At 41.5% G+C, this 15,296-nt stretch overlaps 1 protein-coding gene across 8 annotated transcripts in view; it reads left to right on the top strand.

The window, feature by feature from the left end:
- The first annotated feature begins 5,713 nt into the window (after positions 1 to 5,713).
- TMEM255B (transmembrane protein 255B) overlaps positions 5,714 to 15,296 on the top strand; it is a 63,784-nt gene continuing 54,201 nt past the window's right edge. For 5 of the 8 annotated variants that reach the window (XM_061472689.1, XM_061472684.1, XM_061472687.1 and 2 more), the window contains exons 1-3: positions 5,724 to 5,818; positions 8,108 to 8,161; positions 12,629 to 12,771. In XM_061472689.1, the coding sequence (XP_061328673.1) occupies positions 5,767 to 5,818; positions 8,108 to 8,161; positions 12,629 to 12,771 (249 nt within the window). In that variant the 5' untranslated portion in view covers positions 5,724 to 5,766. Of the gene's footprint in view, positions 5,819 to 8,107; positions 8,162 to 12,628; positions 12,772 to 15,296 lie in introns of all 8 variants that reach the window. The other 3 variants (XR_009746813.1, XM_061472688.1, XM_061472683.1) reach the window with 2 other exon arrangements.

Genomic DNA, 15,296 nt, shown 5'->3' with positions numbered 1-15,296 from the left:
ATTTCCTGACAAAGGTCAGGTATGTTATTTCTGTATGTCTCAGTCGTTGACCTAGGTCTAAATGAAGAAAGTCACATTAATCTATCAAAGGAAGAGTTCAATTTTCAGTGAGTTTGTTTCTATATTGGAAGGCACTTGAAAAAGCAGACATTCTCATGCTTTACTGAGACTATGGTTACTGTTCCATGAAGTAAGGTTAAGATACGGTGACTTCATTTAGTTGTTATAGGTTTATGCAAATCCTAAGTAAGTTTTATTTTTGTAATAGCACATTCACATCATGGGTTGTACATCTTCTGATATTTCATATCTTCATAGCCTGTGTTAAGGGAGACATAATAGGACTCTGAATACTTTATACCTGACATATTTATTTTTCATACCTGTCTCCAAGCTTCTGCTGAAGACTTTCATCTCTGCCTTTTGGTTACCCCTTGCATTTTGTTTTGTCTTCCTTTCTGAAATCCTTTGAAAGCAATAAATTCTTTTCTTTCACTGAATGATGAGATTTTCCTGAAGGAAACAGAGTTGCCATCAGCCCAGCTAAAATACACTTATCAGTCTTCAGTAAAGTCAAGCCCATTTCTCACAATACTGCTGGCTTGACGTAGTTATCAGCTATACCACAAAAATGATCTCCAGAGCATCATACATAGGACTTATTATTATCTAACTTTATTAAGAGATAAGTAACATGATGACTTTTGATATCATGTAGCAATTGTGGGGTCTTTTAAGGGCATTGTGCATTTCCACAGATGTCTTCTCCTAAATGTACCTGACATTTAACTTTTAGCTTGCTCTTTTCAGTTTGCTTCTTGCTCCTCCTGGGATGTCCCACTTCTTCACATGGCACACAGGTACCCATGGAGCTCCTTGTCACAACATGTTGAGACTACTTAAAGTCTGTAGAGTTAAAAAACTGACCACACAAATTAATGGGTGAAAAGTCTACTGAAGTCCATTAAAGACTTTAAACCTGATCTTAACAAATATGTACCCGTGTGTTATTCATTTCTCTTGGATGCCTCTGAGCAGTGGTATGTATCTTCTCCTGTCCCCTTTTAAGCTGGCAGACAGTGTCTTTTAAATCTTCTGCTAACAAAACCACACCACAGCTTGGAAACTGGCTGGCATCAGGAAGAAGAATTTTTGAAGTGAATTGTCCAGCAATTGTCTTTTAATAGCCAAATAGTCAGTGGCCATTAACCTCAACCTCATGACTACTCTTGTTCCTGTCACTTCCTGCATGATTTCCTTATACGGCCCAGCTGAACTAAGGCAATGTATTCCTAGGGGGATTGTACCAGTAACCATGCCAATAAATACTGTTTATAAATTATGAACAAAGGAAATCTAATTACCTCATTGTCATGACCTTGCGTGACTGGGCAAGCTTGCTCAGTTCTATTAAGAATCCCAAGCTTAGGCTCAGCAATGACTGGCTTATCTTTCTGTTGGGGGTTCAAATACTGGGAGAAGAAGACCCAGACTTTCTGAGGAATACAAAAGCAGTCCAAATACTATGGTGAAGAGTTAAGAGTATGGGGGCCATATAAGCTGCTTCACACTGACAGTCTCTGTGACTGCATCTCTGAGCCTGGCTGTGAGAAACAAACCCCTGCTTGAGAGCAGGTGCCATGGAGGAGGGCTGGAAAGAATGGGGGTTTTGCTTTGAATTTTACTAAAACCAAACAACCTACCTTCCCCCAAAGACAACATCACTACCGCTGAAAACCCACAATGGATGCCCAAAAGGGGTTGCTGAGAAAATAACTCTTGCAAGGGAATGAAACCAATATAGCAGGACTTAGTGCCAGACCAGACCCGTCTACAGAAAGACAGTGTAAATGACAATATAATAGAAGGGGTGAAAAAAGTAACTGGGGAGTCACACCTATCAATGGTCCTGGAAGATGAAGTGCTGAGGTCCTACCATTGCCTGGTACATTGTCACTGGTGGCCTTGGGGTATAAAGTATATTAAATTTGCTTAGGACATAATGTTGGGAGAAACTGTTGAGTAACTTGGAATACGTATGCTGGTAGACAGACTTAGAATTCAAAATAACTGAATATTGCTCAGCCACTGGGCATCACCCTTTAAGAAAGATGTGGCCCAAGCAGAGTATGATGACACAGTGACTAGAGGGAAGCCATGGGAATATCCACTAGCCCAGAAAACACAGCCTTTGAGGAAAGACCAAAGAGATTGGTCTTGTTTAAAACAAAGAAGAAAAGATTTCAGGGACACACAGGATACAAATTTCACATGTGACCAACCTCAGCTCCAAGGCATTCATCACCATAATGATGACCTGTAGGACAACATACAAAACCCTTCAAAGCTGCAGTGTGCCCTAGGAAAGGAACAAGAGAGATTAAAAGGGCATCATGGAGGCCTTCAAGCCCAGTGCTGACAGGGTACTTTTCAGGTGAGAATACAAAGATTATCCTGACAAATACGACATGTTCCATGCAACACTCAAACTAGAAGAACTCTTTTAACAGTCTTGTCAGCCTAACTTAGAGTGTGGGGACTCCTGGCCACAAATCTAGCAAATGATTAAATTTTGACATATAAGCAAGGTACATGAGCCAGGCGTCTGAAAAGCAAAGACCTCAAAAATATTAAGAAAATTTAGATTCAAGTTACGCATCAAAATGGTGAAAAAAAAAACCCTTGTGGTTTTAGAGAAAATAAAAAACATAAATATAAAATGAAGTTCTACCAGACTTACAACGCCTTGAGCTAATTAACAAATATTAAATAATGCATCCTAGAACACACCTGTTCAGCAGTCTGCGTTGGCATTGTGCAAGCACTGCCTGTGATACACAGATCCCTCCTCAATGACACAGAACTGGGAAGACTCCAAAGTTACAGTAAAAAACCTCACTGTTAGTTTTTAAGTGTGTAAGCTCCACCTTAACCCATTTCTAACATGCTAGTACGCTCCTGTTCCTGTAGTAGTAGCAATGTCTACCAGCTTTGTGATGGTTACACACTTCATAACCAGACATATACTGCTTAAACACAACACCACTGGTGATGTTGCCTCCAGACTGGTCCCTGAGGTACACCTCAGCCTGCCTCATTCGGTATCTTGGCTTCCCTATATCAATCTCCACACCTGATGGTGATCCATACTTGCAGCTGTCTGCTCCATGTTAAGTCATTTCCTCTGAAGGACTCTATTAAATGTGTAGCATAATCCAGCAGATTTGCTTCACTGCACTGCTTTTGCTCAGGAATCACTTACCTTGTCAAAGATCTTGATAGTCTGACATGATCTAGCTTTGATGAACCACACTGTAGTTGAATCCATTTTTCATTTACCTCTAAAACTTTCCACAGTTAAATAAATGGGGCAAGGAGTTGCTGTTCCACTTACTCCCTCTGCCTTTTGAAGACAGGTTGCCTGTTCTCCGGTAATAGTGTTTTGCCTCCAACATGACTGATTCATTGAAAACTTTGCTCAGGACTTAAAAGATAGCTCCTAATTCTTTCAACATTTGGGGTGCAATTTTCCTGGGCCTGACATAAGAAACATAGTAAGTTACGCTTCCACTTCACATCTGCTAAGGTCATCCTCACTTGCTTTAGGTACTCTGCCAATACACTCATATAAATACTCCTTTTACTGAAAAATGAGGCAATGTATTCATTCAAGATTTGGAGCAGCCTCAATCTTCACCCCATCTCTGGCATTTATCTTCCTTCTTTGAATTATTATAACTTATATAGTTGAAGAATTCTACCAGTTATTCTTTTCTTTGCCACAATTGGCTTGGCTATATTTTTAACCATTCTTTCTCTCTGGTTCTGCAGTTTCTGACCCTGCAAAGTGCGGCTTTCTTTTCCCATAGGTTTACTCTGTACTTTAATATCCTCTTTCAGGTAGCTACTTATCCACTACGTCTACGGTTGTTCTTGACCTATTCTAATGTCTTTTTAGGGGATGAAAGTGCGATGCAGGTTTTTTCATTTTGGATTTAAGGTAAATCCTTGATTTTTCAACATCCAAATGCTTGAGGTTTTAGGTCCAGGCAGCCTCACCAATCATTTTTCCATAGTTTCTTAATGCTTACCCTCTGATATCCAGGACTGTAGGACCAGATCTATTTTTTGCTCTACTGAAATCTGCAGTAAAAAACATGAGTCATACATCAAAGGTTATTTTCTATAATACAATTATTTTTTAAAGGGCTTACAACTTCCTTTTTGTTTACTGAAAAGAATTCCAGAGCAGTTTCCCTTTGTCCTGTTATGTCTGTTTGTGGCTGCTGGTAGAAAAAAAGTTATTGCCCATCACACCCAAGAATATATGCTGCACATGGTATTTGTTTTCCAAATGGTTTGAGGAACTAAAAGTCTTCCTCAGCCCTCCCTGCTATTTAGTGTTGATGGAAATCTCTATCCATAGCCATCCCTGAACCTGAGACTCTATACCAGATTTTGAGGCTTTTTTTAGCGTACCTATTGATGGTCACTTTTGAATAAATGTTTTATTTGTACCATCACCTTGTCTGTATTCTCAATCTACTATGTAATTAAATTGTATTAATACTTAGTAATTAATAGTACAAATGCCACCTCCATTTTCATTTGTCTCTTCAACCCCTCTAGGTTAAGGATACAAAGAGAAAAATGTGTCTTTGTGCTTGGCCTCACATCCTGGCTTACTTTGCTTCATAAACTAGAGCTGGTATCGAAGATAGTGGTCTCTTACCATTTTCTACCATCCTACCAATCTTACCATTTTCTGGGGAAATCAGCCAAAGACTGAAAAAAATATAATGAAAGTGAAACACATACACATGTATCCACTTGCAGGTTTGAGCAATAGAGAAATAAGAATGTTAAATAAGAGCTGTATTTGTTGCAAGTGGGACAGCACACTGTAGTGTACACGAAGTGCTTGGCAGCCTATCAAAAACAGTGTCCACAAAAAAATGTTCTTCTGTTCTTTGTATGGGGAAGCCTGCAAAGGGAGCAGTAGGCACCAAATCAGCATAGCTGTTGGCTGTTCCTTCTTGGTTGTTCCCAGACTCTCTCAGACAGAAGTCACATATCCAGGCAGTTGGTAGCACTAGCAGCTCTAGGGTAGCAGCAAGACAAGTGGCAGGATCTGCTGTGGGAATGAAAACTGAGACAGGAGAGAGAAATAGTGAGGTTGAGAAATTGATAGACACCACACAAGAAAAACAATGGCCCTACAGAATCTCCTGAGTATTGATGCTGCCTGTCATAGCCCATGCATTCCATAACCTACGTCTCTGAGATGCCTGGTTTTGTTACTAATTTTATTAATATTTCTGGTTGTGGTAGTATTTTACTCCTGATTGGTATTGATTTTTTTTTTTTTTAAAAGGAGGAAGTGGAAAGCTGAAAGGAAAGCTTCATCTCCACCGGGTGACAGATTGGTCCTCTGCCGCAGGTCAAGAACAGATCAAGAAGCGAAACCAAACCTGGGACACAGGTGGAACGTAAAATGAATTAAGCTATTGATCACTGGGCAAATTATGACCTGGGCTGTGCTCCTCCGGCCCCCCACCAGCCCAAAGGTCAGCCTGGAGATGATCGGACGAGCAGAACGAGCTGCTGGCCCGGCGCCACGAAGCGATCGTCGCCGCAGGCAGCGCCGCTCGCCCCGCCCCGGCCCCCGCTGAGCTCCCCCGCTGGGCGGAACCGCCGGCAGCCCTCACCCCGCGGCCAGCACCGGCCGTGGTGAGCAGCGCAGCGGCGCGGAGGTGTCCGCGGAGGATGATGGCGCCGCAGCCCGCCGCCGCGGTGTCGGGTCCGCTGGACCCTACAGGTGAGTCCCGACACCTGCCCCGCGGCAACTTCCGTGCCCCGCTGAGGGCGTGAGCGCCGGGGACGCGGCGGGAGAGCGGAAGCCGGCTGCAGGGGGGCCGGCGGGCGAGGCTGGAGGGGAGCAGTGGCTTCGCCCGCCCCGGGCGGCGAAGCTGTCGCGGGTCCGGCTACCGGGCTGGAAAGGCGCAAGCGGGGACTCTGCCCGGGCTGTGTCCCCAGAGTGAAACACTGGGGGATTTCAGCCCGAGATTGCTGGTGCGGGTCGTGCTGTCTCTCTGACTCTCACTCACTGCGGTGTTTTTAAACACCAGTTCTCTGGAGCTGTCTGCCACGCTTTATGAGCTGCTGTGCTGATGGTTTAACGATAGATAGTACGAATAACAGAAAAATTAATGTGAGAGATGCCCTTATGTGCTGGGTAAGAAAGGGCAGGTGCTGTGCTGGAGCAGGTGGCAGTGTGAGCAGGGTGCGGAGCTGGCTGGGGCAGGCAGGGGCCGTAGCGGGGCTGTAGCCTTTCGGTGGGTTCTCATCCGGCTTGGGTTTCTTTCCTCCTGCTTGTACTAATGTAGTGATTTGCTGCTGAAGTGGTGTGCTGGTTATATTTACAGTGTACGTCCAGGAAAATAAAGACACGCGCAAAAGAAAGGACAAGTATTTCATTTTTTCCACTGAAATTCATTAAAGTTGAAAAATACAAAGCTTATTGATAGGAATTACTCTGTGTAGTGTTTGGAAGGATAAACACAGACTTTGCTATGTACCCAACTATCTTAACAGCCAGTTAAGATAACACATTAGGTCTTACCTTTTTCGCTTCCAAGTTTAAGAAAAAGAAATATTGGTGTTGAAGATGTAGCAGCGGAAGATATGCTTTTAAAATGTAATCAGCAGAAAAAGAAGAATCTGTACTCTAGCTTTAAACTAGTAATTAGCTGCTCTTTCAATTATTTATTAGTGAAACAACTGCTGCTGAAGCAATGAAGTCATAGTGACACTCCACAGTATCACTTACTATGGCTACACTACATCATATAGCAAGGTTTGGGGAAATGTTTTTTTGTTTCCTTTTTTTTTTTTTAATGGAGGTGAAAGAGCACAGTAGTGTTTCCTGTGGTCTTGAATGTGTAACACACTCATAGATTCTTCATCAACAAATTCATAATAAAGATAAGACATGGGCCTGATAAAACCTGTGATCTTGTGGCTTGAAACAAACGCTGTTGCATCTGGTGTAATTAGTTCAGCACTCTGGACAAGTCAGGCATTTAATAAGAAAAGGGAAAGCAGTCACCACCAGCAGGTATGAATATCTCCTTCAAGTATCTCAGTCCACCACATTTAATTTTGGGACGCAATGTAAAATTAATTAAATCTTGATGCTATAAACCATTTTTGAAAATACTCAATGAAAACTGTAGCTGAGAGAGGTGGCACTGAAGTGAGCACTGCAGCAATTAGAAGTTATTAATTTAGCTCCAAAGATCTTCCCTTAAGTATTTTTCTCGATAGCAGCAAAGATAGTTTTTGTACTACACTCCTCTGTTTATAGTGAATTACAGCTGAAATTATCTTATATATGGTTAATGCCACTCCTTGAAACATGTTAATATTTTTAAATAATATTCATTAGGTAATAAAAATGCACTGTGCTTTCTGCTACAAAAGTTTCCTCCCTCTTCTCATATTAGGATGCTAATACACATTGGGCTAGGGCACGTATTTGAAATAAGTGTTTCCATTTAGATCACCTTAACTACATCAAAGAGGAAGGTATGAAACTGTGTGGTGCTAATATTCAGCAAATGTGATTGTGATCCCCGCAAATTGCTACATCCTGCAGCGATTCTTTCCTTGCCAAACAACATTCCACACTTTTTAACAGACTTTATGATGTCTAAAGCTGGATTTTAAAAGGAGTGGTGAAATTAGCAAAGCATAGTTGCCTTGGTCTAATTGCAGACCTTTGTTGGTTTGCTTTTATTTAAATTGCAGGCCATATGCAAGTTTTTCTCCAAGGCTGAGAGATGCTCTTTCACTCTATTCTTTCTTTCCCTTGACCCCTGGATGCATTCCATGCCATGTTTCATCACTAACTTGTTCATTCACCCTTTGCTTTGTTCAAATCCAGGCCCTACCATTCATCATTAAATCCAGCACTTTGCTTTTTACCAGCAGTGTGATCTGTCCCCTCCCCACAAAACCATTCATTTTCCGTAGTCTTCTTACAAATTGAATTTATCCCCCAGCTGTCGCGAACAGAGCATTGTAAATATAATTTTGTTTCCTGCAGCTGATGAGCGAGCACGAGATTTTGCTGAGTCCAGCAGAACTTGGTCTTCAGCAGGTATTTTTTTTTTCTTTTTTACTCTCTGGAGGGTGATCTCAGTTTCTCTCCTCATGTGCCTTTCTGTCCCAGGGAGGCAGCAGTCTGGTGTCTCCTTGTTCTGACAATGTTCTCTTTCTTTTCTTTGGGGTAGCAGGGCTGAGTGGCTTGAGCAGGTACTTTGCCTGACAAAAGCAAAGCAGAGAGTGTTTCTGTGACTGTTCCTTTTCATGCGCAATTTAAGTCTGTGCTAGGCAGAGCACAAGCCAGTGATGTGGAAGCAACATGACCTCTCCAATTTATCTCCCAATTTTTACTGTAGTGCCCATTGGTACAGCATCCAAACTCAGTTAATACTCTACTGACCAAAACTGCTGAAGAATATTGCCAATAGAAAGTGATAACATGTTCACATCCTCTGTTGACCTCAGCCTCAAGCTAATGCTAATAAGGATATGACAAGAAGGTTTCTTCCTACATGCTTGATTTTTGGTATGCTAGAGATAAGAATTTGAAGCTATAACTAAACTGGATTAAGGTCCAAACTAGAAGTTTATAGTGTTCTTCCTGAATCATTGTTAAAGAAGTTAAAGGGCATAAATGTCAAAATTATTCAGAAGCACACTTCAGTATTGAAAAATTGGAAAGTCAATAGCCTGCATTAACTGTTGCCTTCATTACAGGAGCATCAGCCTACAGGAAGGAAATTCAGCCTAGAAATACTGACAGCAACATTTCCTCTGTTCTTAATTTAACTGCAATTCTTGTGTATGGTCAGCCTTCGGTCCAAGCCCTGTCACAGGGAGTGTCAGGGAAGAAGGTTGAGCCAGCCCCCCTGTCTGTGCTGTTGACAGGGCTCCTGAGGGAATAGCCTAGCATTGGGTTTTGGATGGGAGGTGTATTAAAAACAAATCCAAAAAGCTGCATGGCAACTGCTACAAACATCAGTAAACAAAGACTCGACATATCTTGGGAGCCAACACAACCAAAATAGCAGAAGGAAGCTAATAGTAGGAACACTTTGCAGCTGTAGCCTTTTTCAGCTGATTTACAAATATTCTTTAGGCCTCACAATATACTGGTGATGTATGTACATGTAATTATACACAGTTTGATATACAGCAAAGATTTTTATTGACGTGACTAAGGAAAGTCTGACAGCTAGAGCGGAAATCAATTTAGTCCCAATTTCTAACCATCTTCTCGAGAATACGGCAATCCTTGAGAACAAGATCTTGCGTCTGCTCCAGAAGGAGCCTTTTCTATGCTCCTGCCTGTAAGTTCTCTCTCCTAAGGGTGGAGTTTATAGCTAACTGCATGTAGCTATGAGTTTCCAAAGTGGAGTATGAAAAAGAAGAGATGCGGTTGGATGTTTGCCTCTGATTTGAGATGCAGGTGGTAAAACATTGATGAATGTAAGGACTGAAGGGTATCACATATATAAGTGCCTTCTGGCATGGGTAAATTTCAAAGTCAAAATGTAGTTCAGTCAAAAAAAAAAATTACCCTATAAATAATGACGTTCTTTTCTGGTTTAGCTCACTAAATCCACATCTGATTTACTCCAATTACATACCAAGAACATGCTTTTTCTAAGATAATTTGAAGCAAACTCAGTCTGGGCAGTCAGACTCATGTCTTTCTTTTCTGCACATCATTACTAATAATCAAAACTCTGGAGGACAGGTTGCACCCTTAGTCTATCTCCATGCAATCTGGTTAACCTTTTCCAGTACGGGTGTTAATTTGAGAAAGATGTGGAGGCTTAGCTCCTCAAGCACTTTTTATAAAAACATTCAGTGGTTTCAGAAACACTTGACTGAGAATCATCTGTCCCATTGGCTTTCAGAAGGTTTGTGTTCCTACTTCCCTTTAGAGTATGCCTACACTGCAGTTATAGTTTCATAAGAGAGGATATGAGCATACATACCTAAGCCACCTTTAGCCTAACCTTGATTATCATAAAACCAGAGAGTCTTAGAATAATTAGAGTGGGAAGGTTCCTCAGAAAGTTGACTATGTAGTCAGACCAGATTTCTTGGGGCTTTTTTGATTGATCAAGGATGGAGACAGCACAACCTCTTTGGGCTCCCTGTTCCAATGCTCGACTGTCCTAATGTTGATTTGATTTTTAATTTTTTTTCTCCTCCTATAACCAGTCTGAAGTTCTTTGTATTTCAGTTTATGTCACTGTCTTCTGTCTTCCTGCTGTGCACTACTATGAAAAGCCTGAGTTTGTACTTCTGACAACCATCTCTGGTAGCGCAACCAAAAGCCCTGTCATCTCCAGGCTGAGCAAACCCTGTTCCTTCAGCCTCTTGTCAAACAAGGAGTGCACCAGCCCCTGATCTTTTTTGGGGTCCTCTGTTGAATTCATTTTACTTAATTTCCCTCTGAACTCAGCAATCCAGCTAGTTTTTTAATCATGTGCTTGTCCACCCATCCAGGCCATGATATCCCAACTGGTTTATGAGATGTTATGGGATACCACATTAAAAACATGACTAGATTTAAAATAAAAGACAATCCATGGCTCCACAAGTCCAGTCATTTTGTCATAGCAGGGTTGATCAGACATGATTTGGCTCTAGTAAATCCATGGTGATTGTTGTCAGTCACCTTTTCCTTATGTGCCCAGAAATATCTTACAAGAGGATTTGCTCCTTAGTTTTGGTTCCAGCTTCCAAGGATCCAAAGTGAGGTTGATGTAATTCCCCAAAACATCATTTGGGCCTTTTTTAAAGATGGGTAGAGCATTTGCCTTTCTTTATTGGGGATTTTCGGATCTCCATGAATTTTCAAAGATGATAGTGTGGCAAGGGCATCAGATTTTACTTAAAATTTGGTAAATATATTGAATAAATCATTTTAGGCTTTGGGAAGGGCAACTGATCTGTGGAGTTACAAGTCTGAAGTCTGCTTTCCCCTCTTGGCCATGTGAACTGGCTTCTTTGAAAGAACTGCCTTTAATCCCATACACTTGATGAAGAATTCATTGATAATTATGATCCTCTCTGTTTCCATGTCCCCAGTGACTTTCCATGGATTAACAGGGAATTGGCAGAGGCAGACAGCTGGGGCACAGGCTAGAGGGGAGATATCTGGAGAGTCTTATGGATTATTTCTTGATCTTCAGGTGGAAGACTTTGTGCATTACTTTGTACATAAGCTCAACATATGATATTTTTTCTTCAGCAAGGATGCTTGCATTTCACACTGAAAGACTGGTTGTTCTACTGGGGAGATGTCAACAAATAGAGATTTTTCTTATAAATGCATTTATTAATTGAAACTACTTGAGTTCGTTTGCAAATATCACTGATCTAGCCTGCCTTTTGAACTGTAACCAAGTTACCTGACTTTAAACTCAAGTGATTCATTGCAAATGGTTTCTGCTTGCAGAAACACAATGCTGACCCACACAAGGCTGCCTTCCCCTTTCACCTATTGCTCCCTGGTGAGGGCTGTTGCCTCCAGTATTCAGTGCAGCACCACAGCCTCTGCCTCATCCTGAGATCTCCCCTCAGCTTCATGAGGCCACAAAGGAGAGAGACATTGCCCCGTCCTCTTGTGTTCTTTCTGGAGCTCCATGCTGCCCAGTTACAGCCTGGGGTGGGATGGTATCCCATGGCCCAGCGCTCCAGAGATGATCCTGCACAGTACTGCCTTGCCATTCAAAGCAAAAACAGCAGAAAGGGGGACCATGGTTTGAATCGTTGGGTGCCTGTTGTTAGGTAGGGTCATGTAGCATAGAATCACAGAATGTTTTTGGGTTGGAGGAGACTTTAAACCTCATCCAGTTCCAACCCCCCTGCCATGGGCAGGGACAACTTCTGCTAGACCAGGTTGCTCAAAGCCCTGCCCAGCCTGGCCTCGAATACTGCCAAGATTCACTTCTGGATATCTGAATCCAAATCCCACTGATACTGAATGTATTTCACTAAGCAGCTACTGGTTTACAAAGGTAATCCCATGTATCACTCCCTGGTCAAAATTGTTACAGCTTTGCTTCAGAGATTGGCTTGCTTACTTCAGTGAATAGGAAGATCACATTTGTTTTCATGATACTGTGATCTTGTCTAAAATACGAATTTTTATGTTCTGTCCAGGTAGAGTCACATTAGCGCTTCATGTAGGTAACCGTCTAGGGCCTGCAGGATCTGACTTACGGATGTGAGCAATACTTAATTATAAATGTTGCTGAAGATAAGGTGTAATTATCATTGTCACTGACTTTCAGTTCAGCTTAATAAAAACTTTCCCTGTGCATGTACTCGATGCGTGTGCGTTAAGCTATGCTGAGCTCTATCTAACTCTGTGTTTTTTAATTCCTTCTGTGGTCTGCCAGCAATTTTCCTTAGTGGGAGAACAAAAGCGGGTTACCAACAGAAAAGATTAAAAAAGAAAATCTTTTGATATTTTATATTTATTCTGCCATGATCACAATGAAAAGCTGCTTTTTTTTTTTTTGTTCCCCACCTCCTACAGGACAATTTGCAAAAAGGAAGAAGACTTCGCTTTGGTTCACAGTCTCTCTGCTGGTGGTGTCTGTTTTCATACTGACCATAGGTCTGGCAGCTACTACAAGAACTGAAAACATTACTGTGGGAGGCTACTATCCAGGCATCGTTGTGAGTACAGAAACTTATTTTAGATTATTAGGTACAGAGATAACAGGTAATAATTCAGAGAAATTATTATCAGCTCAATATGGGAAGATCTGATAAAAAAAAAACAAAACAAACCAACAACCAAACAAAAAACCTCAACCCTGAACAGTCCTGCTGCATTTCACAGGAGAGATGTGTGTCTTTGTTTTGGTCTCTTTCTAGCATGTGTGATAAGGTAGGGGGGTAAAGTCTGTTCTTTTGAAGTGCCAGAGGGGGGAAGGCTGTTAGGGGGCAGAAGGGGGGTAAGGCTGCACTGCACAGCAGTATGTTTGGTACAGGATTCCGTGTGAGAACCTGTGCTTGACTTCCCACTGGTCTCTATTGGGTGTGTAAGTGACTGGACAGGAGGCATGGGATAAATTCAAACAACCTTTTAGAGGTTTACTGTTTCGATTGCAGAAAGATCCACTCTGCTCTCTTGTCCATGTGCCCAGAATTCTGCTGGGTCTATCACAGGGAAAGCCCTGTGGATGGGCATGTGGAAACTTCTCCCTGTAGCCTGCCTAACATCCTCTTGTGCAGTCTTACTGCCAGTCCTCTTGTACAAGATCCTCTTTCAAAATCCTTAGTCTTGTTTTTGCCTTGGGAGCTGGCCATTTAACCAAGTTCCTGCACTGGGCCCAAGATTTGAGTTGCGTCTACTTTGCCCTGTGACTTCTGGTGAGGTCTAGCCCTGTCAGACTCTTGACAGTTCAACCCCCATGGCCCATTCTGATCTCAGAACAAGGGATTGGTCATATCCAAAAGCATGGAAACCCCTGGAGTCAAAACCCTCAACATTTTAAATACCTGGGCAGTGATGTGAAAAAGAGGGTATGAGCAGCAAATTAAGAAAGGCTCATCTGCATCATCTGGTCTCTTCAAGCTAGCCAGGAGGCAGAGGGTGCAAGGTGAAGAAAGAAATTTGTGTAGTTAGGCACCTGCTTACGTACGTGACTTCACAACTACCAAAACGTGTTGTAAGGTACTGTTTTATTTTTTGTTCTCTCTGAAATGAAATGCCCAGAGAAGATGGATATGTATCTTTTAATACTGTGTATACATTTTTGCATTCCTGTTAATAACTGGTGAGTTACAACTGTTCCTCTTGAGCAAGTCCTCTTCTATCTTAATGTAATGTTAGAACTGTTCCTCCTAAGCAAGTTCTCTTATATCTTAGTGTCATGCTGAGAATAGGTCTTTCAGAAAGATAATTTTGGTATAATGATCTATAAGGAGTCGTGTTTTAAAAATAGAACAAAAAGTAGCTCCAAGAATAAAACCTTGAAAGAATGAATTTTCCTTTCATTAAGCTAAAATAAATTAATTTGAATTAAAATCTTTTAGAAGACTGTATTACCTGCATTTGTTCCCTAGAAAGAAGTTCGATTTTTGAGCTGTGGCCTTTAATAAGCTTAATAGGTAATAAACCCACGTGCACAGACCAAGTTATTTCAGCATTTAGCTTCTTTTAGGAATAACGAAATGTCATTAATAACCAGATAGAATAGCTAGAATTTATCAGAATGCTTTGAAAACAAAACCTTTTCTTAATCATTTTCCCCCTCAAAAGATTGTGAGGGCTAAATAATTTTCGTAGAATTCAGACTGTTTTGTGCACATAAGGGGTTATTGAAGTAACTGAGAAAGGGTGATGGGTATTGTCAGTTTAAAACTTCATAAATCCACTAAATACCATAAACCTTTAGCAGGAGTTAAAGGTGCTATGCAGACCTTGCATGCTATCTTGCCAAAAGCCTTGTCAGAAGTGTCTGACCGCACTGCTGCATTCGTGCCTCATTGCATGTGGTCTCCAATGCAGCATTGGCAGATGGACCATGGGATGACCTCTCCTTTGCCAGTCAGCAGTCAGCCCCCGATGAGCTGACCCTCAAAAGGTGCTTCTCTTTTCTGGTGACAGCAGGGAGAGCTTAGAAAACCAAGATAGAGCTTATCATGCACTTTCAGATACCTGAAGCTTTGGCGAGAATGCGAATACATATTTAACTACTGGGCTCAAAGAAAGGAAAGATTATGAGGTCAGACTGTTAATTACAGTGGAAAATAAGATCTATTTCTCATGGAATCCAGTAGCAAAATATCAACTTCAGGGGTGGCAGGTGAGATCTAAATCACCACTGACCTTAGGTAAAGGATCTTTGTCTTAGATCCCATGCAGAATTAGGATTTACCTTGCAAAGCCCTACGTAGGTGAATAAGACTATCCACTTGCATAGATTTACTTGCACTTAGGAGCATTTGCAGAGCAGGGCTGCAGGGCTAAGTCCATAATATAATTTGGCCTTCTGCTTAGTTCCCACTGGCTTCAAGAAATTAAGTTAGGTGCCTTAATTTCTTTGCATATGTGGTCACTTGTCATTTGTTTTGGAAAAAGCATTTTTATAAATACATCTTTATAGTGCTAGGTATTATCTGCATTTATGCATCTAAAGTAATTGAACATAAAATATTTCTGTGTGTAGACGAGTTAGTGTAATGTTCCACTT

The sequence above is a fragment of the Pezoporus flaviventris genome, unplaced genomic scaffold, assembly GCF_033815535.1.
Source record: "Pezoporus flaviventris isolate CSIRO_AGI_PZ_B2104156 unplaced genomic scaffold, CSIRO_AGI_Pfla_v1 ptg000072l, whole genome shotgun sequence".
Lineage (NCBI taxonomy): Eukaryota > Metazoa > Chordata > Aves > Psittaciformes > Psittacidae > Pezoporus > Pezoporus flaviventris.
This window is presented reverse-complemented; position numbering and strand designations above follow the sequence as displayed.